Below are 24,683 nucleotides of genomic sequence, written 5' to 3'. Positions count from 1 at the left end.
CAGAGTACTAATACTAGATTATCTCCCCCTAGTTCGAAACTTGGGAATCAAGCGTGTTGCAAAGACAAAAGTTATCAAGCCAAATTTGAATGATAATTGGTGGAGAGTTGATCAGCTCACATTGGATATCAATATGACCTGATATCCTTGCACTACAACAGATACCGTCCATACGGCCTTATGGCATTTTCTTTTGTATGTATAAAAGGTATTGTCAGGATTTCCTAGGATTGTTCTGCATATGCTTGTTGTGTCTGTGTTATATTGCGTCTGGGATAATGGACGTTTATTGTCTGTCTTATAACCCAATGTCAGTGGTGCTTGATATGGTAATAATGTCCAATGATTATAGATATCGCAATAAAGCATTCATCGCACAGTGATCAAGCTTATCTCTCACTCGGAATGAGACTTGGGGGACAAATATTGATCTGAAAAGAGGAAATGTGGGGAATGGAACCAGGTCAAGGAGTGTTACAAGGAGGAGGAGGAGAGGAATGGATAAGGATAGAGAGAGGAGGAGAGAAATGGAAGAAAGTAGGATAAGGATGGAGAATGGAGGAGAGGAATAGGAGAGAAGGATGGAGAGATGAAGAGAGAAATTGGATTGAAGGATGGAGAGAGATGAGAAAAATGATAGATAAGGATGGAGGGAAAATGGGAGATAAGAGAGGAGAGGGGGAAAATGGGAGATAAGAAATGGTGAGAGAAGGAGAGGAATGGGAGAAAGTAGGATAAGGATGGAGTGAGGGAAAGGGAGGAATAGGGAGAAGAGATGGATGGAGAGAGGAGGGGAGGAATAGGAGAGAAGGATGGAGCAAGAAGGAGAGAAATGCCAGAGAAATATGAAGAGAGGATGGGAGAAATGAGATAGAAGGATATAAGGATGGATGGAGAGAGGAGGGGAGGAATGGAAGAAAGTAGGATAAGGAAGGAAAAGAGAAGGAGGAGAGGAAGGAGAGAAGGATGAAGAGGGGAGAGTGGAAAATGGGATTAAAGATGGAGAGAGGAGATGGGAAAATGGGAGATAAGGATGGAGAGAGGAGAGGGCAAAATGGGAGATAAGGATGGAGAGAGGAGGGGAGGAATTGGATGGAGGAGATAAGGATGTGGAGAGAGGAGAGAGAAAATTGGAGACAGTAGGATAAGGATGATGAGAAGAGGAGAGAATTGGAGATAGTAGGAAAGGGATAGAGAAAGAAAGGGAGAGAGATGGAAGGTGCCAAGGACATAGGGACAGTATAGGGATAGATGGAGGGGACGTGAGGGATTGAGGATAGGCCTTGAAGGGGTGGAATAGGAAGAGAGGAAACAAAGATAAAAGGAGGAAAGGAACCAATGAGGGTAATGAGACATTTCAAGGGGTGATACAGCTGGCATTCATATGCATAAAACAATTGTATGATGTCAGGACGATATCAAAAGTTTTATGGCTATATAGAACCAAAATTTCAATACAGTAAATTCTACAATGACGATCCAACAATATTATTCATTATATAGTGTCAATCTAGCGATGCCTTTATTTGAGATTGAAAGAGCCAAAACTGAATTAGTTACAAACATTGGCTATAGGGATGGTCTTTAGGACAATTGAGGTGAATTCAAAAGAAGTTGGAAGGGAATGGATTTCATAAATACATTTACAATATAGTAATTTATGTTTGTAATGAAATAAACCTCAGGATTGCAGTTGATTCAGTGATTATGAGATACATAAGGTTAGGAATTGTTTAAACAGGTGTCCAGTCTGAGGAAAGGAAATTATAGTTGGGTGAGAGTTTAGGTCAGTGACTATGCCCCATAACTGACCTCTCAGGACAAGGAGTTTGATGGTCAGTGATAAATGGGGCTATTCCAACTGACCAACAACTACAGTTTAATTAGGGTTGCAGTGGCTGAAGCTGATGTGGAATACAGACTGACCTCCAGACTACCGGTCACTTCAGAGACACTCTGTAATTAACTCCTCATATATCATGTCCACTCAGCAGTACAAATTGACTAAGCGTGACATTTCTGGACAGTCAGATAATTAGAATCTGATAAGGAATCAACAATTAAACCTGACAATCCTCTTTCTACTGCATTATCTTGGCAGGTTTACAGTCCAAGGGAAGTAACTCTAGCTAGTAGAGACATACAGATTGTAAAAAATATTCAGATTTAATGAACAATTATTTTTATTTGCATCTGATGCAGTATAGAATGATTTAATTCATTTTTGTTATTTAATGTATTTTCAATTTGATCTTTTTGTTAAGTATCAATAATTTTAAAAAGTTTTATTTTGACTGTAAAACATTTTATTTTTGTGTATCAGGTACATCAATTTACAGTAAAGTACTCTTACTGATCGTGGATTCATATACACATTAGATAATTTGCTATCATTTTGATTCATGTTTAAACTCCCTATCCTGTCTAGATGCTTTAAGTTTTTACCAAATTTTGGCCTTTCTGAAGTTGAAACATTAAACAGAATTTGTCTATACAGATTTTGGCCTTAGTGAAATTGAAATATTAAACAAATGATTTGTCGGTACAGATTTTGACCTTGTAAGTGAAATTAAAACATAAACTGATGATTTTGTAGATTTTTGACCTTAGTCATATGATTTTATCCTTACAGATTTTGGCCTTAGTAACACCTTTAACCCCAACGAGCTTATGAAGACACACTGTGGTTCTTTAGAGTATGCAGCACCTGAACTCTTCACAAAAGGAGGAAGATATGGACCTGAGATTGACATCTGGAGTATGTAAGTAGTCGAAACTGTCATGTCACACCAAGGTTGTAAACCTGGGTAAGTTATTGGTTTTACAGCTATCCACTCCCCAGAAAACACTATTGGACTCTTCATATCCTAATAATTAATTTTTATTGGTTGTCATACCAAATCAAACTCTCTGATTGGCAGATACTTTTTCTTCATATACTATGGGGGAAAAAATCCGAGAATGGCACGAAAACTCGACATTATCATGATGTCACAATAGTGACGTCGACATTGCGCATTCATTTAGAAAAAAAAAATCCATTGGAAAGTCAATGGAATCGTATTTTTAAATGTGTTTAATGTTATCAAATAGTCTGAAAAAATTAATTATAACCATTGATGTAACTATTTTTTAACTTCATCAGGTTATGAAATAAATCTTGTTTGCAAACTTATGTGAGAATCCGCTACACTGACATGGATTCACACAGTTTGCAAACAAAATTTCTTCCATACCACGATAAAGTTAAAAAATAGTGATATCAATGCTTAAAAAGTGGAGAGGTTAATTATGGAAATACAGGGGAATATGAGTTCAAGCATGAATGATCAGAGATAGGAATCTATCATTAAATTTGCAAATAGTTAGGAAATTAGTCTGAGAAATTATTTGGATATGGTACAATCATTTACATTTTTGGTCAGATATGGTGCTAGAATTTTCTGACTGTGTTCAAGTATGGTTTTCAGATAATAAGGAATTCATTTATGATATGATAATGAAAGCCTCATTCAAAATTACATTTATGTTTTCAAACAAACTAAGTACACATTTGATCAAAGAATCCAAGAATCTTTGAATAGAGACTATTGTACAGTATCTTATTCTAAACCTTTAGTTAAACTATTGCCTGATATTAACCAATCATGTATAGATGTCATATGAAAAAAATGTGTCAATTTTGATTGACTAAGCCAAAACTTCTGTGAAAATTTCTTTCTTGATCCTGGAGCCATTCAGTGCACCAGAAGAACAAGCATTTTCTGTTTCAACAATTATTCTCACTAAAAAAAATATAGGCCACTTGAAGGTTAAAGCCAAAATGAAATAAAAAAGAACAATATTTTTCATTTTGTTTTTCACCCTCTGAATTTTGCTGTTACAGAGGAATCGTTCTATATGCAATAGTGGTTGGCAAGCTTCCTTTCACAACACCTTATACGGACCAGTACCGCAGGGAGAAACTGCTACAGCAGATAGAGAAAGGGCTGACGGAACAGCACAATAGAGAGATGGCTCATATCACCAGTGGTAGGTATCCCTCTTCATCCTAATCAGGGGGCTAAAGGGAGTAAATATAGAAAAAAGTCAGGGTGGTAAGGGCTGACAGACCAACACAATTAACCCAGAGATGGCTCATATCAATAGTCAGTAGTGGTATGTACCCCTCTTCATCCTGATCAGAGGGCTAAAGGGAGTAAATGTAGAAAAAAGTCAGGGTGGTAAGGGCTGACAGACCAACACTTAACCCAGCGATGGCTCATATCAATAGTCAGTAGTGGTAGGTACCCCTCTTCATCCTGATCAGGGGGCTAAAGGGAGTAGATATAGAAAAGGGTCAGTGACGCAAGAGCTGACAGACCAGCACAACAGAGAGATGGCTCATATCACCAGTGGTAGCTATACCTGAACCTTCTCTACGCTGATCAGGGGCTGGGGGCTGAAGGGAGCTGGTATGGAAAAGGAGCAAGAAGTGTTCTAGTATGAAGAGGAGAGAAATTGTTATGCAAATTAGTGTTCAGACAGATAGCAGGCACCTCGTGGAAAAAGTGATGGTGTTAGGATGAGGAAGAGGTGAATGGGATGGACAGGTACTATTCGGGACATTTTGGAAGCAGGTCAGAAACGTATAGGTTAGGTACCTACAATTGTAGCTTTAGGAGAGGGAGGGGGAGGAAGCGTTAGAGGGATAGGTTTTTTTTAAGGAATTGGATATTTGTGATGTGTATATGTTTTGAAAAATAAAGACTTTTTACAATATACATTACCTTGCAGAATGTAAAGACATTCTAAAGAAGATCCTGGAGCCTAATCCGGATCTGCGCCTCCCTGTTGTTGAGATCGAGAAGCACCCCTGGGTTACACACAATGAGAAGATGCCTTTCTATGTTTTCCATGCATTTCCCAGGGACAAGGGCATGAAAGCCAAGGTAAGGAAGGCTTTATTCTGGGACTGGGGCATCAAAGTGATACACAATTTATTAGGTTCAATCTATTTTCATCATACCAGCCAGAGAGTCTTTGTAGTAACTCCATTTGATTACACCAGTTCTAAGAGAGATAACTCTTACTATTCCTTTTGACAGTAATTCTGACAGCCCTGTCAAAATTGTCACTAATAGGTACATTTAAAAAGATTTAAAGTAAAAAAAAAAACATATTTAAAACATAATTACTGATCATTATCAGTTAATATTGGAAATCAATTTGATATATCCTAATTTCTACTTTTTTTGTGTGTTACCTGTGACATTAAAGAAAAAACGATATCAAATATTTTATATTTGCATGTATAGATAAAATTTGCAGGATGAGATTTTGTTAAGAGATCATCAAGTTATATAAATCAGTATAATCACCAGGCTTCAGCTTGTGTAATATAGTCTGCACCGGCTTGTATCACCATGCACTGTCATCTATATGGGGAGGGAGCTTACAGGTGCCCTTTATCCACATACAGGGGCCAATGAAGGGAGCTTACAGGGTTAGCATTATGAGCCAATAAATGCAGAATAGACTTGGTGTAGTAATTTCTACATAAATGATTGTGAGTCTTGTTTACTGACACCATGTTAGTCTGCGCGGGAAAATTGACATTGTAGTTGAATGAACCATTTTGGATATGAAACTAATGAAAAAATCTTTTTAAATGTCTGGATAATTGAAAGTAGACTGAAAAGCTATTGAAAAAACATTGAAATTTTGTTATCTTTTCAATTTTTCATAGGGACTATTGTTTATCACATTGAACTTAAGCGTGAAATTCAAATGTTCACTCGCATCTAAATTACGTTTTACTTTGAACTAGAAAGTAAAATGTAAATATAACAATTAAAGGATTGTTAGATTGCATTTATTGGGGATATAAATGCAATCTGGGTGGCAGATAAATATTCATAGCACCCGTAGTAGGGCGCTATGAATATTTATCTGCCACAGGGGCCAATTAAGGGAGCTTACAGGTGCCTTTTATCCACATACAGGGACCAATGAAGGGAGCTTACAGATGCCCTTTATCCACATACAGGGGGCAATGTATCTCAATAATAGGGTTTTACATCATCACTTTATGTGTACCTTTTGTAATCTTGGCTCCTCCCACTTACAACCATATCTCAATAATGGGGTTTTACATCATCACTTTATGTGTACTTTTTTGTAATCTTGGCTCCTCCTTCCTACACACATTATGATAATTACATATGTTTCACATAATCACTTTGTGTGTAAATGTCATATATCTGTTCCCACCCATGCCCACCTATACACATATTATATAATAATGGTGTTTTATATCATTATTTTATGTGTTTCTCTGTTTTCTATCTGGTTGTGAGTTGAACCTCAAACTTCGTGAAGACAGGATAAAACTTTGAACTATCTGATTTACTACTATGAATCGCAACTAAAACAAATTTATTTAACACTGCAAATTACTGGATTTGATTTGTGATATTGGCTTTCAACCTTTAATTTATATTTATCTATACAAAACCATTTTTTGTTAGGAAATTTATCTGCACATATATTCTACAATACTTACTCCTAAGTACCCAATTTAATTGGGGGTGGGGAATGGGAGAAGTGACAATCCGAAAACTGACCCTGCTCAATTTGCATGCTTGAACAGATGTAAACCTATAAATATTAGATTCTATATGTGAAATATGTATCAATTTCCCAGACATCAGATTTTATATATAATATAATATGTATCAATTTCCCAGACATCACCTGGCCAGTTAGCTGCAGGCCGAATGAATCGATCACAAACATTGGGTTGTGTAAAACATGGTCCTGCCCTTCCTTCCCGACCACCACACTCAAAAACAGTAAGATTTCCACCCTCACCTTCAGCCAAAATTAGCTACACATCAGCTTTTGTTTCTCCCTAAAACATTCTTCTTTAAGTAGAATTTTCCTTTATTTTATATTTTTATCTTTTTTTTTTTATAATTTTCCTTTTATTCCTTTTATTAGTTGTGAAGTGTTAGGGATATTTTATATGTTTTTGTTTATTCATTATGTATCAGATGAAACACTTGATTTTTATACAAAGGTGAATTTCCCTCCCAGTTTTAATTCAAGTTAATATCCTACATTTCTTTACTTGTTTTTAATCATGGTGCCATAATTATTATTTAAAAAAATACATTAGACCATCATTGATTAACCCCTGACCTTTCAGCATCGACTCCTGACCTTTGACAAGGACACCCCTGTTAGCAATCCAGCATTTAGTCACAAAAATAAGAGCTTATAATAGTATGTCAAATTTGATTCAACAGTTATATTGCTTTAAATTTTTTTTTTTGCTTTTGATCTTAATATTGACACATGTTTGATGGTTGTGGTGTGTGCTGTTACCAAGATTCCTTTGTAGTACTGTTACCATGGTAACCCTGCCCTTGTGTGTTAATCACTTTATTAGGCCACGCCTCAGAGTGATGATGAGTTAGAACAGGAGGTAATAAAACAGGTTTATTTTGTTGAATGTCCTCTCTCACAAACCTTCATCGTGCATCCACATCTGATGGCTGTCTTGTGTTTGTTGACGGCGTCCATTTTGAGCGACCTGCATTTATTCCTCTGTGTATTTACTCCTTCATCCTTCGTATGTTATGGAATGGGCACACAAACGACACTACGTAATTGTTATGCCTGCAAAATGTTTAGAAGCATATATTTCTTAATTATCCTGTCTAAAAGACAAGAAAAAGCCAAACAGCTTTTCTGGAGAAAAGTACCTTCTATTTATCTTTCAGACTTGCAGCTTTGATATCTTTTATTGCCTTTTACAGCATGTAAAGCTCATTTCTGGTAACTGAAATGATTTTTCAAATGACTATGATGTAACTTTTGACTGACCTGGATGTCTGTTTTTGATTTCAGTTTATATACAGATAATGCCATTTGTTGTCCCTTCACTACTGTATATAAGCAACATGTACATGTACTTCCCTAGCACTCAACTCTCCACTTTATTGTGCTGGATGCTGTCTGTGTATATATAATATATATATCTGTACTTGATATATTGTCTTATCCATTTCTGTTACTCATGCATTCATCGCTTCATATTGTAACAAAATATGTATTATATGTTGTAAAACATCATTATAACTCCCTCTGAAATGTAGCATTCTTTTTGAAATCAGCAATGAAACGGCAGGGCAGACATTGTACAACATGATAAGGGAGATAACTCTTAAAGATGCTCCACCGCTGACACATGGTATTTTTTCACTATCAAAAACAGGAGTAGACGATTTAGTATTTTTCTTCAGTTACAAAAGTTACTTACTTAACACCATTACCACTGTTGAAAAGTTTGAGCTTCTAATTTTACTTCAAGTTAAAAATATGAAAAATAATTAATTGCATCCCGAAAAAATTCCGTGGCACTATATCCTATATGGAATGAAGTAATGATTGCACATGCACCAAAGGCAAAATAAATTATTTTATATTATTTTTTGTGTTAATTAAACATATATATACACGATTAACACCAATTATTGTTCAAATGATGAATATCATTTATGCTCTGCTGGCGGTGGAGCATCTTTAATATGTGAGATGCTATCTAAGAGTTGTTGCTGTATAACTTTTTAACATAATTAATATGTAAAATGGAAGATGTAATAATTTACAAAGACAAATAGATTGATGTACAAGTAGCCTTTACCTTAGCTACCATATGATGAAGGCAAAGTTTTCAATTCAGATGTGTGAACGATCCATGGAGATTTGTCAAGGTTTACACTTTATGTTGCCTATGTAGCAATCAATAACTACCTGCAAGGGCAGATAACTCTGTAAATATGCAAATATGGGATATCTTTTGGCGAACGTTGTTTGTATATAGGGTTTGGTGCCATATTTCTCAAGTTCCTATTAAAAGATCAAACTAAGTGTTCTTGCAGCACTTTCCTACCAAAAAAACTTGTTTGAGATTATTTTTCAGGTAGAAAGGTCAATAGTTGACACTCAAATTTATGTGTAATTAATTAAATTAAGTCCCTGTATAGCATTTCTAAATTTCAATAAGTGTTCCTTGATAGAGCTAAGGTCTTGCGTGTGGAATTCAAATTGGAACGTTGACAATTGGCTACAAAGCTTATTCCATGTTAGTAAGTAAGATGGGAGTGGAGTAAAGTACATATAAACTATCTTTTATAAAACTATAGTTAGAATCAGTATAATGTTGAGTTTTCATATTGTACCCTTAGTACTAAGCTTTATACTGCTAACTTTGTTTTGTGAGTTTTTGGTATTGTATGATGATTTTTAACTACGAGGTAATTCTCGTTAGCACCTGTATTTACAGGTGATGGATGAGCTGTCCGACATGTTGAGTATGAAGAAAGATCAGGTAGAGAAGACGGTACACGAGTGTAAATGTGATGATCTGTCCGCCATGTTTAATATGATCATGGACAATAAACGGTCTGAGAAAGGTAAGTTAGTAAGATGTAGATCTATATTAGATCAGTAATCAGTTAATAATTAAAGGTTGGTGATAGATAATGAATACAAGTAATTAATCTGAATTTGTCATTAACCAAGGATTAATCGGTTTGCGATCAATTAGTGATTTTTTTGATTTGACGACTTTTGCTTACATCCTAATTTAACTGCCAGAGCAATTTAAGGGCATGTCAGGTGTAGGCGGTGGAAAAAATCACCGACCTTTGGTCAGTACCTTGTGCCTGCCCTACAAGGGATTCAAAATTGTGACCCAGTGGAGGAAGGCTTGTGGTAATATATGTTGGGACGTCTTACCACTCCATCACCGCGGCTCCATACACGGACTGGTGTATGTTTCAAGTATGCAAACTTGATTTGGATGACTTACCTTTGGTTGTAGGTTTGTTTGAGATTGACTACACTACACAACCAGAGAGGAAGCTGGACATTAAAACCAAAAAACACAAGCGGAAGACTATGCAGCAGAGAGCAGCAGATTTGGAGAGTGGAGGAACCTCGAGAGCCAACCATGGTAACACAATTTGATATACAATATTAAAACACAAAGATAAAGAAGGGAGAAATTGTGAACAGAGAATTCACAAATCTTGACTGGACTTTTATTTTGGTAGCAGCTATTATAATTGCTCCTGTAATTGTAATCAAAATTTGTGTACCGGTATATGACAGAAAGATATTTCTGATATGATCAAGATCAACTTATTACCAAATCTACCCAACTGTGTAAAGATGATCAAAGATTGATGTAAAGGGAAGAAAAATTAATACTGATTGCAATGCACTTTGTGGTTTTGTTCAATATGCAATTTTTTGTTGAAGTTGGTCACCAAGCAGACGGCACTGAGTTGTCACCTAAAACAGGGCAGTCAGGAGAAGGACAACCTAACGAAGCACATAAGGTCAGCGCCAGCTTCGACTTCATGGCCCTGTGTAGTGCTCCATCGTGGCTAGGACCCGAGAAGAAACGATCAAAACCAAGAAGATCCCTACGATACAATAGACTAATGTCTCCAAATCAAGCATCGGTAACTAATTTTGTCTGTCAAAATTTTCAATGTGGTTCTGTGAGTTGTGATTATGAAAAAAAAGCTACAAAATCAAAACAGGTATTTTCAGAATTTGGAAAGATGGTAACTTTAATCAGAAAAGAAGTTGCATTTGTAAAATGTAATTAACTTATTGTGTTTGCAATTCATATTTTATAAGTAATAGTAAACCATTAGTATGCCTCTTCAGTATTTTGACTTCATGGACAAATGAAGTCACAGACTTAATATTGAAGTTATTCAATGAGAATTAAAATATGTCAATCAATATTTATTTTTTAATGAATTTTAATGAAGTTTTAAATACTTTCTAATCTAGGTGAGCCGTTTGTGTAGAAAAAAATATTTTGAATCCCTTTGATTTTCTCTGTTTTAGGATCCTAGCCACAGTAATGATACCATCAATACCATTCCCAATAACCCCAGCAATCCTAACCTCCTATCTCCAGGCCAACCAGGGCAAATGGCCTTCAACCGACGTTCCTTCAGTCGACGTTCATCACAGCGTAAAAAGCGGTCAAGTTCTTATGGCCCAGGAAACCGTCGTACGAACAGTCTTAAAGATGTACAGGGTTCCAGTAGCTCCCAGCCCAACAGCCCCACCTCCCTGCTTAGTCCCTCCATACGGATAGACCCACCCCGTCCCCTCCCTATCCAGCGTCCCAAAGATCTCAGCGTGAAGGGCTGTTATCATTTATCTCCCTTTTCACTCCATGTCCCCGCCAACAAAAGTTCCTCTTTCTGTAATCTTAATGGACCTGTTATGCATGCAAGAGAGAAGTGTCGGAATAACTCAGACAGTTCTAACCCCTGTTCCACCACCGAACTGCTCAGCTGTGCTGGCTCGTTGGACGCTCTCATTGATCCCAGCAACACAGATATATCGTTGGATGCTGTAGATTCGGGGCAGAAATCCGCTGCTGAAGCCAAAATATCGTCCAATGACAAACTAGAATGTGTAACAGAGGATGGGCTTGACTCTGTCGAAGCCCGAATTGCATTAGTAGATATAAAGTCAATAGTGCGACCTAAAGTGTCTGCGAAACAAGACCGGAAACAAATAGTTACTTCAAAAGTTAGTAGTGTGTGTGATTCAAGGACGACACTTTCGGCAAGCTCGCTGGAACCGTGTGTGGTACCTTCATCTATGCAATCAAGTGAGGATAAGAATCCAAGGATACGATGTGCTCAGTGTTGTGAATTAAATGTGTCGGATTGTAGCAAGGCAAGCAACAGCGTCACACAGCTGTTTACGTTGGACACGGAAATAAACGAGGACCAGGTGGACAGCACCACGGAGTTACTGGGGGCCACGAAAATGGTGGACCTCCCAGAGCCGTCCTCTATGGACATCACCGATCGTGGTGTAGTGTGCTGTAATAGCGATCGCAAAGAATCAATCAAAGACAAGTTATCTACGGACGATGCTCGAGTACCTCCTACAAAAAATGGGCCGCGGGGCTTGCATTATCGACGATCCAGTGAACTGGTGAATGCACTGGAGTATAGCCCGGATGTAGAGGCCTATTTGGAGGATGGCCGCAGTTCAGTGTCAACACGTTGTTCTAACATGTCACTTTATAATCTTGTTATGCCGAACACACCCACAAGACAAATGTTTCAGATGCCCCTCGCGCGGATAGAAAGCTTCCATAGTGATGACTTTGATGCATTAGCAACAGACATAGATTTCACCCCTAATGTGAAATCGACGTCGAGCGCCACAACTCCTTCCAGCTCTGTAAATACGCCTACTATGCCATGTTTTGCCTATAAACTTCATCTCCATAAGAAGAAAAATGCCAAGTTAAAAGCCAATAAGTTTAAAAATTCAACTTCCAATGGAAAAGATATGTGTGTGAAAGAGACAGAAACCGGAGGAATGTGTAACTCATCTATCACAGAGAGTGAGCTCAGGTAGGGTATATATACAGGTAGATATACAGGTAGGGTATATATACAGGTAAATATACAGGTAGGGTATATATACAGGTAGGGTAGATATACAGGTAGATATACAGGTAGGGTATATATACAGGTAGATATACAGGTAGGGTATTCAGGTAGGGTATATATACAGGTAGATATACAGGTAGGGTATATATACAGGTAGATATACAGGTAGGGTATATATACAGGTAGATATACAGGTAGGGTATATATACAGGTAGATATACAGGTAGGGTATATATACAGGTAGATATACAGGTAGGGTATATATACAGGTAGATATACAGGTAGGGTATATATACAGGTAGATATACAGGTAGGGTATATATACAGGTAGGGATATAAGGTAGTATACAGGTAGATATCAGGTAGGGTATATATACAGTAAATACAGGTAGGGTATATATACAGGTATAGGTAGGTATATATACAGGTATATATACAGGTAGATATACAGGTAGGGTATATATACAGGTAGATATACAGGTAGGGTATATATACAGGTAGGGTATATACAGGTAGGGTATATATACAGGTAGATATACAGGTAGGGTATATATACAGGTAGATATACAGGTAGGGTATATAGCAGGTAGATATACAGGTAGTATATAGACAGGTAGGTTAATACAGTAGATATACAGGAGGGTATAAATCAGGTAAGGAATTTACAGGTAATATAACAGGTGGGTATATCAATTAGGTAGGGAATTTACAGGTGAATATTACAAGTTGTTATAATTTTCAGGGAGGGAATATTACAAGTGGTTATAATATACATTCAGGGAGGGAATTTACAGGTGAATATTACAGGTGAGTATAACATACATTCAGGTAGGGAATTTACAGATGAATCTAAGATTAAAAAAATTTCTTATTAGGTAAGAAGCCCAGCGACTTGATATTAGGACTGTATTATGCTGGCGTAAAGGGCTACTGAGTGATCTTGACCTTCTTTCAAGGGCAAAAGGTTTATAAAGAGACCCAGAAAAGTGATATCGAGTCTGTAACATGTTAGCATGAAGTGCAATTAAGTTTGTTTGAAGGATTTACCTTGACTTTCAACTCAAATTTGCTTTGAACAATTCTAAAATAATTGCTCTTCTTATTTCCAGACATAAACTACCTTAGTAACCACATGTAGCTATCACTGTCATGATTATAAGTTCTAAGTTCTATACTTCTTTTACTTCATGGAACTTTACTAAGCTAAGGTCTTTTTATTGAGATGTATATATTTGATTACATTTTTCTTGTACTTGAAATTTGTTGGTTTTAAATGGAAGACATACACAACGAAACATGTTAATGAGGAAGACTCAAAGAATTCATGGCTGTAGTATACTGTAGTCAATTATGTATCCTGTCAAGGTTCTTATAATATGTTTGTAACAAACTAACTTTTAATAAAGGTAATCTCTTGTTGGTCTATAAAGGTTTGTAGTATAGCCATCTATTACTGAACAGGTATACAATTATTGACAATCAATGAGGTTGACATGAGGATTTAGTAACTAAGTATTTATAATTTTGTATAGTGGAATATTCAGAGATGACAGTGTGATTATATGGCTATAAATAAATTATAAAGTGTGTCTTGTGTCTGATACATGAGAGGTTTTATGGCTATAGATCAGAGTTACTTTCATAAAAAGATAATTTCCTAGTCTCTCAATCTCTTATTAATATTCACGTTTCTGATCAACCATATGATTTTCTATGATGATTATTAGAATCATTGTCACTTTTTGTACTTTTTGCAGATACTTACAAATAATCGATGCAAAATGAATGAAGGTTAAAAACTTGAAAGCTATCGTTTTTCTTGATAAGTTTGAGAAATGATAAGAAAAGTCACCAGTATGTATCTGGTTATTGTAACAATGTAACATTATTAGACCTTATGGATTTTTACATTATAAGTACTCTCGTTACTTATTTAAGTATGTGACCTTGTATAATTAGATTTACACTCCCACAGATTAAGACCTCGGTTATTGGGTTCACGTCTATAGACAGATTATCCCTAGGATTATAGCGTATAACACATGTACTTACTTATACCAGTCAGCAAAACGAATATTTTATATACAGCTTCGTAACGAGTTTTGGTTATTTCATACACAAAAATAAACACAAAAATCATATTATCATTTTTTTTTGTAATCTTTCATATTCTTATTCCCAATGTCTACAAATAAAGCATTTATTTCAACATAAATTACATTTTTAGGGATAGCTTTATCGAGAGTTTGATTTATAAGGAAAGCTTATGAAACTTTCAGTTATCAATTACTAGTGGCATGTATGCGGAATAATTAGTGTATTATGCATATAACAATGGGCAATAAATCTGTTGTGATTCTTGTAAAAATGAGTATGGGAATATTTTGGCTGAAGTTTCATAAATTCATGGATACCTGCCTGGATGTGTTGTTAGACTAACACTAAGATTGTGTTGAGTCTGTTGGTGTGTTTGATTGTTAATTGAGTTGTTAATTAAGTAATTAATCAAGACACTAACGATGATGAGATACTCCCGTTACAGGATAGACCCGTCATGTTCAGAGCCACTTCTCAGCTCAGGGAGTGATGGAGGGGTGGACAGAGTTGTGGACGAAGTCACAGATAAGTCCTCCTCCGTCAGTAAAGCCAAAATCCATCCCATGGACAGAGGTAAGCTGATCAGGCCAGGTAACCACAATTATTTATACCAAAACATCAATGTCCGCCATGGCACTACAGCTGTCCATTTGCTCTTAGTTTTCCATTGAATTGAATCTTTGATAAGATTTTGTTTTAAGGCCAAAAACTATGAATATGTAGTGTCACAAGGTTATAAGTTTCGACCCAAAAAGCAAATGGATCTTATGAAACTTATTAACGGATCGCCAGCTGTAAATCAAACTACATGTGACTTTGCATTTTGCATTGTGTATGTTATGATGTTTGCTCTGACATTGAATACCTACACATGCGTTTGCGGGCCCGAGGTGTGGCTATATTACACCTGGTGCATGATCAGATTGGCCAATTGACTGATCGCCAGGTACAATAAAGCCACGTCTCGTGCTCACAAACGCACCTGTTTCTATTCAATGTCGGAGCAAACATCGTAGCATACAAAATACAAAGTCACATGCGGTTTGATTGACAGCTGGTGATCTGTCAATTCTTTGTGATCTCTATCTACTAATCCTGAAGTACTAAATTAAAAGTGATGAAGTTTTTATGATATTATTATGATTATAAAGTAGAGTAATACTGTTTGTTTTGCTGCAGTAGACTTATATCAATTATAGACAACTTTTTGAGTTTATACAGAGATGAAATGATTAAAACGTATTTTTTTGACAGATGAACAGGATACTAATGAATTGATATTACGAGGTACAAAAATCAACAACAAGTCCATTCCAAAAAACAAATGCACCAACACCTCCAATGCAAGCGAGTCAACGGGTAATGATGTCAAGGCTCGGAAGCAGCAGGTATGTCACATGATCAGTCACATGACCCGTCTGTCAGGTGTATACAAGCAATGGTTGTTTATATGCGCTAGTACCCAATTAGGCCTTACAACTACACAGTGTTCATTAAGTGTGCTTTAATATTACACTTATTTTTGTTATTACTTTATAATTTTTTTATTTATTTATATATATTTATTTTTATTTTTTTTACTTCACAAAACATGTTGCAATTTCTTATTAACAACAAAGATTAGAATTTGGATAATTTTTATGTTAGAATATAAAGACACAGATTTATAGATGGCATTGACAATACACTGATTTATTGGCCAAACTCTTTACACAGAATACATATTCTGCACATCTTTTTCATTCGTTAAACTCACACTCTGCCAAGGCTGAGGTCTATCTCTAGACCTTTTTTAAGCAAATAAGCAAAATTCTTAGAGCTGTCATTTATATACTTATTCTAAAACAAGTTATGATTGTGTAATAAAATTAAGATAAATAAATTGTGATAATTTTCAAAAGGTATGAAAATAATAATCATTAGCAATGTCAATATTAAATGCACAATTTGCATGGTGTACAGCTTTATATATACATGTAGCACTCATCACTTCCATAACCTGATACCAAGGACTGTGATTGGCCAAAGTTTGGTCATATGACTGGAGAGACTTTCTTTTATATGTATCTGATTGGTCAAAATTAGGCCACAGAGGACGTAAGTGTTAGGCCAAAACTATGTCACATAAAACCATTGACTTCAATATACCTGCATCTATATGCTCAAAGTGGACACAGGTGACATAGATATGATACTGGTCACTCAATTGATTGGTCAGAATTTGGTCACATAACATGAAATATCTTTCATGTGAAACGTTTAGAAACACATAATCTTACTAAATACATTTAAAAGCTGGATGTAGCCCTAAATTTCTTAAAATACAACATTACTTTATATATATATAAACAGATTTCAGGTACATTATCTGGCTTGCTTGATATTGTCCATTACTTTCGACTGAAAGGGTACCGATTGATTTAATTGTTTGGAGTGAAACATTTTACAATACTTTTTGACCAGAGCCTCGATGATGTGTGCCTTTGTTTAGACTTAATGAAGTATGATATTGACAAGGCTCACTAAAATTGAGACTTAAATGATATGTTATATGTTTAGACTTACTGTAGAATGACATTGTTTAGACCCACTGATATATGACTTTGTTCAGACTCACTGAAGTATAACAATGCTATGAAGCAATGATGTGTGACATTGTTCAGATTAAATGATGCGTGACATTGTTCAGACTCACTGATGCATGACATTGTTAAGACTCACTGATGTGTGACATTGTTAAGACTCACTGATGTGTGACATTACTAAGACTCACTGTTGTGTGACATTGTTAATGCTCACTGATTTGTGACATTGCTATGAATCACTGATGTGAAACATTGTTAAGGCTCACTGATGTGTGACATTGTTAAGGCTCACTGACGTGTGACATTACTCAGACTCATTGATGTGTGACATTGCTAAGATCACTGATGTGTGACATTGTTAAGGCTCACTGATGTGTAGGACATAGCGTTATGACATAATAAATAAAATTATTCATTGCTTAATATATTAATTAAAGTCAATATGATTTGAATCAAAATGGCTACATGATATGATTAGAATCAAAAAGGCTGCAAATCAGTCATTAGGCTCACTGATGTGTGACAAACTAAGACTCGCTGATGTTTGACATTACTTAGACTCGCTGATGTGTGAAATTACGCAGACTCACTGATGTGTGACATTGCTAAGGCTCACTGATGAGTGACATTGTTAAGGCTCACTGATGTGTGACATTGCTTAGACTCGCTTATTTTGTGACATTACAAAGACTCACTGATGTGTGACATTGTTAGGGCTCACTGATGTGTGACATTGTTAGGGCTCACTGATGTGTGACATTGCTAAGGCTCACTGACGTGTGAAGTTGTTAAGGCTCACTGATGTGTGACATTGCTAAGACTCACTGATGTGTGACATTTCTCCCCACTGCAGCCCAGGTGGCCTTTCTGTTTTATTAATTTAGTTGGGAGCTATTAAACAGGTGAGTTGCCTGGTTATCTTCAAATTCCTATTTTTACAACTTCGGAATGAGTATTTAAATTTTGCTTGTAAGAATGCCATTGTTGGTGCTGAGCAGTGATGGTGCAGTGCTTATGGGACAGGTTATTAATTGCCAAAGTTTTGTGCTGCTCACAGAAAAAAATTGCAAGCTTCTTTTGGCTGTAAACCATTTCTTTTGGTAGAACATTTTTAGTTTCATTGCCATGCATATCATTTTTATGTTTTACAAAATATATAAATTTCTAATTTTAATGAAACAGATTTGTCATTTCATTGACAGACCTCTACTTATATGATAAAAGGTCATTTTATTATAGAATGTTGTGGGTACTGGTTTGTGTGTAGTTATTGAGGATATTTTGTGGTATCATTGGATTGATATTTTTATACAGTGTCCTTGAAAATCATTTTAATGTGAAATTTTCTATGGGACATATCATACTGTTTGTAACTGTCATAATTTAATGTTAGATTTATGTCTGTCCATTAACTGTCTGTGGCGTCCATTAAGTAGTGCTATTTTGTACAGATGTGTCCATGTTAGATATGTCATCTGACCTGTCAGTTTTATGATTCCCTGACCTTAAACCAACTCTAACCTTTGGCCCTTGACCTTGACCAAACTTCAACCTTTACCTTCTCCTGACCTTGACCCAAGGAGTCACCACACACCAGTTCCTAGAGTAGACATGTAGTATTGTTGCTATTGTAGGCCAGTAGTCTTCTCTCTGTCCTATGATTATCTATGTAGATACACAATTAGTCCAGTCAATGTTACTATATTTGATTCATGTTGCAAGTACATGTATATAAGATAACAACAGAGTCAACAATCATTCATTTATTGTTCAAAATTCCATTAATTTTGAGAATTAAATTTATTGCTTTTGTTTAATAATTTGTTTGTATTTAATTTTTCATCATTTGATATTCCTAACATTTAAATAATTTTGACATCATAATGAACATTGTCTGGGAATATGTGGTAACAGTTGTTCCCTTAAATAGAACTACATTCAGGGGAGATAATAAGTTACGTATAACTTCAAGATGAAGGGGAGATAAATAGCCTTGTATATAGATTCATCATGGAGGAGAGTTAGCAGGTTGTGTCAATCTTCATCAGTAAAGGGAGATAACTAGTTGTTTGGTACAGAACTAAAGGAGATAACTAAACTAGTACTTTAAAACTACATCATTAAAGGGAGAAAACTTATAATGTAAAGTACAGCATTAAGGGAAATGAATTTTAGCATTTGAAGCAGATGAAATGCGTCAGTGAAGGCAACTATTTGTGAGGATCTACACGAACATATACAAGGGGAGGTAACAACTTGTGTAGGACTTCATTATTTAAGGGAGGTAACTAGTACTGTTCAAATACAGGAAGGAAAGATAAGTTTTAAAGAACTGCATTTAAAAATCAAGGGAGATCACTATTGTTCAAGGGAAATAATAAAATGTGGTGTAGGACTACATCAAGGGGAAGTAACCACTGGTACTAGCTTAAATTAATATCCTACACGGTAATTAATTAGTTGAATAAAACTAAGTAATTATGGGATGATATCAATGAGTGGAGAACTACATCATTACAGGGACATCTTCACTATCATTTTCATGTTTTCTTTATTTAAATCAGCAGTCCCTGGCTTTCTGATCTCGTTCCCATGGTAACACAATATGGAGGTAAAACTTGCAACTCTATTATACTGCATCTTTTGTATTTCCTCTCTTGTTTGTGAAAGTGACCATGGACATCAGGTGTTAGTCAGGTCTGCGCATGATGCTCATTCTAAATCAACAAATCGTTTAAACTGTATCATGTAAGCCTCGTTTCTTTAAATATTTACTCTCAAACAATTTCTGAATTTCCTTGGTGCTTGTACTTTAATATAAAGCTGTTCTGTCCTCAGGGTTAACACTATCTCGGTCTGAGGGATATATCATGCATGGGAAAAAAACTTCAAATTCCTTGACTGATATTTATTATCAATATACTAGGGGCATCTTTCAATCATATTCATTCAATTTTGTACCATGTGCATGTAATTCAAAGTTCAAACAATCTCTTTTCCAAAATATTGAGATATTTTACTGTTTTTCTTCCTTTAATATAAACAAAAAAAATTCTTTTTTACTTCTTAGTCTGCAAGAATATTTTTGCCTTGAAATGTTGAGTGAAATAAGTAAGTTTGAGAATATTTTTTGATATATTGCACATTTGTTTGCTAATATAAAACGACTATGGTATGGATGCAAAGTAACGGCTGTATATCTAAATAAATTAATCCAAACTGTAAAGTTTTACAATTTTGATCTAAATGCTTACATTGTGGTAATATAATATAGCATTATAGTGAAGATAAATTTTAATTATAATGATGTAAGAGTTTACATTGACATATGACATGAATTTGAACTGCTGAATTGCAACTGTAAATGGGAACGGTATAGATAGAGGTTAGAACAGCTTTGATATATGGATGAAGAGTCAATATATATATATGTCAAAATCTGAGAGGTGACAGATGATTAAAAAGTCATCAAATCACTGGCAGGAGGATTGTTAGAGGAAAGAACAGCTATTCTAGTGTCGGGAGTGATGTTTGAGGTTAGAACAGCATAAGAACAATGGCAGAGAAAAGTTTGAATGAAAAATTATGTTGTAAAAGCAAGATTAGGAAATGCTGAGACCACTGCCACTTTCACAAGAACTGTTGTATGCTGACTCTATGGACGATATTGTAGATCGCACTCTTAGTGTCTGCTTCTCCTGTCCCTATCGACTGTAGAGAGGACATTACCATGGATACCATCACCATGGTTACATATCAGATTACCTATGGTAATTCTGGACGGGTGCAATTAGGAGTTAGTAGTAACATTATAGAATAACCATGGTATCAAAGTAGAAACAATGAAGCACAACATCACCATAGTAACTAGTTACTTTGTATTGTAACCAAGGAGACTGGGTACCATAGCGACACAGACACACATGAAGCCATGCTAAAGGGACACTGAGGAGAAAGTAGACAGCTGGAATGAGAAACCATTAACCTCCATTAACATGTACTAACCTAATTAACCTTTTACACCTTTTTGATTTCTGTTTAGTTACAGGTTTGTCACTAGAGAGCTCACCAGTATAAGTATATTATCATTCTCTCATCCATGCACTTTGTGCACCTTGTGAAATCCGCATATTATTTTGTTAAAATCTTTTGAATTCAAGGAATGGTCAATGTATGAATGTCATATGATAGTGAGCTTTACAATTTTAAAGTTCGTGTAGACAAATTCTGCTTAAACTGATTGCAATCATCTTTCATCTGTCGTTATGGAGCCCAGGCACACCATAAACCCTTTAAGACTTATTCACCCCTGAAAATGCATTTCAATTTTTCTTATTCTACAGCTGGAAGAGTTCATTATGAATTTTCAGGGATGAATGAGTTAAGCTTAGGTCATTTAAGGACAGCTGTAATATATATGTATATAATTTATCCCTGTATATTAAAGTGCTCTGTATGGTAAGTGTGTGTTTTGGGAGGCTGCAGTACAATAATGTCATGTCTCCTTGTAATTGACACTAAACATTGTATCACACCAGTCACATTATGCTTACAACAGATAATACCTCTTCTTCTATAATATATAAATATAAAATATTTTAAAGAAACTCAGGTGGACTGTTTGGGCTGTACAGAAAGATCTTTCTTTCTGTTGGTGTATTTGTCTTTGCCCGTGCGTTTGATCCTTTATTGTCCTGGTAGAAAGTTGAACTTGTTTGTTACAGAATTCTTATCTGCTTATAGTATGTAATGTTTTGCATGCAGGTATAGGGATAACAACAAAAATAGTAAATTTTGCGATTTATTCATTGTTTAAGTGGGGGGAAGGGATAAAGAGATGGGGATTTTATTGGAACTGCAAGCATTGGACCGTGCTTTACATACAATATATAGTCTAGGTGAACAGGTATAATAAAGTTTTAGTACGATTGCAAAAGCTGAAAGCTAGAAAGGTGTTCAAAAATAAGGTTTTGCTCATGAAGATGCTCTGTGATATACAGATGTCCTACAAGGCTGAAAGTCAAAGATGACACTTGTTTATATTTGTGTGATAGGGTACAAGGTATTTCATGGAAATAGATTAGTGCTTCTAAGATCATTTTTTAAAAAGCAGAACTCCCCCTCCCCTTTTCAAACATAAATTAATGTATACATATGTGTTAGCTTTTTGTTTTATTTTCTTTTGATCAACACATATCAGCACCTGTTCCTTTAAAAAAAAATTGTTCAGAAAAGATAAATAAATGTACATTGGTTAGTTCAGACTGAAAAAAAAATTACCAGGTAAACCTAACCATTATCATTTCTGATCTGTTAATTGCATGCCTTTCTACAAATAGCACACATGCATGTCGACACTCCAGGAACTGGTGGAAGGCTCAAGTCTGTCAGTGTTGTTTCTCTCTCAGTCCTTCTGTCCTTCTTCAGTGTTTGTGTTTTCTTCTTCTCACTAGGGGGTTACCTCCCCTTCTAGCTGTCTATTACACCTTCTTTCTAAGGTGGAAACACCCAGTACAGAGATACTTGTATTTAATGACTGACAACACATAGACCTGTCAGATTTAGAGATGATGTACATATAGATATGTTTACCATAATGTTTTACCTTTCAAAGAGGTCAAATCACCTTTCAAAAAGGTCAAAGTTCAAGATTCATGTTTACTTGTAGTTGTGTAAACCTGTTGTTGTTTATTACATATGTGGAAACTGTTATTACTTTTCCATGTTTATGTAAGGAGTACATTGCAAGTGGAAAAATATGGTTGAGATTTTATGTCCAGAATTGCATTCACATATATGTATATTTGGTTTTATCAGCATTAGGCTTGCAGCGTGCTGACAAGCCAAAATCTTTGATCACAATGTTTAATGTATCCCTGTATACTTGACTGACCCATGAATACTATTTTCCCATATATAATAGAAAGGTATCACACATATATCACTGATGCTCAAAAGTGTTTTTTCATGCCATTATCACAGTCCATTACATTTGTGTCAAGATTGTTGACATTAACAACAATTTACATAATGGTTAAGCATTATGATGCAGCTGTCTGTCAAAAGTCTTCTTCGCAAAAAACCTTAAATAAAAAAGAAAGAAAAAACTGTAAACTGTGGGATAAATGAACACTTTTGTCTAAAGGTTAATGTATAAAAAACGAGATCCTTTCAAGTTTTCTATTATTTCGTCTAAGCTAATAAACCTTTATTCTTTGTTTCAGAATTCTCATGACAAGACATCAAAAGCTAACAACTCAGAAAACAAAAAAGTCTCTATAAAATGCTCACCTTGGAAACATGGTTTTGTCCATTTTTTAAGAAAAAAAAGGCAAGGTCAAGGTTACAGAGCTGGTAGCCATAACAACAATGACTCGATTAACTCTAACTACCACTCGTCCAACTCATCGACAACCAACACGCGCAACGGCCACACTCGCACCTCGTACAGCAAACCTCTCCTCACCGCCCAGGAGGAGCACAGCGGAGACATGGAAACTCAGTTCAGCTCCTCTCCTCTTCCAACATTTTCAGGTGAGTAGCCATTTTGGTGACCATGTGACCTGTCTCCATGGTGACAGTTATGTGACCTGTTTCCACAAAAACATTCATATGACATGTCTCCTTGATAATGGTTGTGTGATCTATAATAATTATATGACTTGTTCCCATATAAAGTGATATTTTCCTTGTACATGACAAGAAAAATTATATAGTTACCACAATGTAAACAATCGAGAGAAAATCTTAGTTTCAGGCCATATTTGGGAATTCCTGGTAAGAATATTTCATCTTCATGATGTTTTCCAGATTCCCAAAATTTTTGATGCTTTTGGAAAATACAATTTATAATGACTGTTCATTTTTGAAAGCTTCATGTATAGACAAGTTACAATGACGATCTCTAGTATAGACAAGTTACTATGATGATCTTTAGTACAGACAAGTTACTATGACAATGTACATGTATAACATGGATGATGTAATTTTAATTGAAGGCTTTACTTTTCAAGGATGATGTAAGTACATGTCGTGGTGGTCATCCAGTTATAAAGTACACCGAACAATAAGCAGACCATGCTCACTCAAACTCTATTGTCTTCATAATCTGGAGTGAACTTAAAGCTCACTACAGGAGAGTTTTTACTGAGTAACCTTCTCTGGTTTGGTAGTGAACATGATCTGTTTATTTTTTATGTGAAGGTGATACACAAACTATATTTTTATCATATTTGTTGCTTTCACACTAAGTTGCCTGTTTATTTTTGTTTCTTGTGGCTTTGCCATTGAAAGGTTAGAGGTCACGCTGGTGCTACCTGTGAATTTTATACTTGTTTTATGCTGAGCTTTTATAAATATGAAGTACATGACATATCAACCCTCCTCATGCCTTACACATTCCTCTCCACTGATACTGATATATCCCATATCAGGTAATCCACGTTATGTTCATATTAGAAACTCCACATTCATGTTCATATCAGGAAATCCACATTCATATTCATAT

At 35.6% G+C, this 24,683-nt stretch overlaps 1 protein-coding gene across 3 annotated transcripts in view; it reads left to right on the top strand.

Annotated features, from left to right (window-relative positions):
• LOC138325211 (serine/threonine-protein kinase par-1-like) overlaps positions 1-24,683 on the top strand; it is a 142,788-nt gene that overhangs the window by 112,815 nt on the left and 5,290 nt on the right. Inside the window, exons 5-16 of one of the 3 annotated variants that reach the window (XM_069270703.1) lie at positions 2,633-2,762; positions 3,887-4,032; positions 4,777-4,931; positions 7,433-7,468; positions 9,332-9,461; positions 9,872-10,003; positions 10,312-10,517; positions 10,915-12,455; positions 15,037-15,164; positions 15,846-15,979; positions 19,741-19,787; positions 23,401-23,490. In XM_069270703.1, the coding sequence (XP_069126804.1) occupies positions 2,633-2,762; positions 3,887-4,032; positions 4,777-4,931; positions 7,433-7,468; positions 9,332-9,461; positions 9,872-10,003; positions 10,312-10,517; positions 10,915-12,455; positions 15,037-15,164; positions 15,846-15,979; positions 19,741-19,758 (2,756 nt within the window). In that variant the 3' untranslated portion in view covers positions 19,759-19,787; positions 23,401-23,490. Of the gene's footprint in view, positions 1-2,632; positions 2,763-3,886; positions 4,033-4,776; positions 4,932-7,432; positions 7,469-9,331; positions 9,462-9,871; positions 10,004-10,311; positions 10,518-10,914; positions 12,456-15,036; positions 15,165-15,845; positions 15,980-19,740; positions 19,788-23,400; positions 23,711-24,683 lie in introns of those variants that run through there. The other 2 variants (XM_069270701.1, XM_069270702.1) reach the window with 2 other exon arrangements.

Source organism: Argopecten irradians, chromosome 6 (genome assembly GCF_041381155.1).
Source record: "Argopecten irradians isolate NY chromosome 6, Ai_NY, whole genome shotgun sequence".
In the NCBI taxonomy this organism is placed as follows: domain Eukaryota; kingdom Metazoa; phylum Mollusca; class Bivalvia; order Pectinida; family Pectinidae; genus Argopecten; species Argopecten irradians.
The sequence above is the reverse complement of the archived record's forward strand: the minus strand, read 5'-3'. Positions and strand labels throughout refer to the sequence as shown.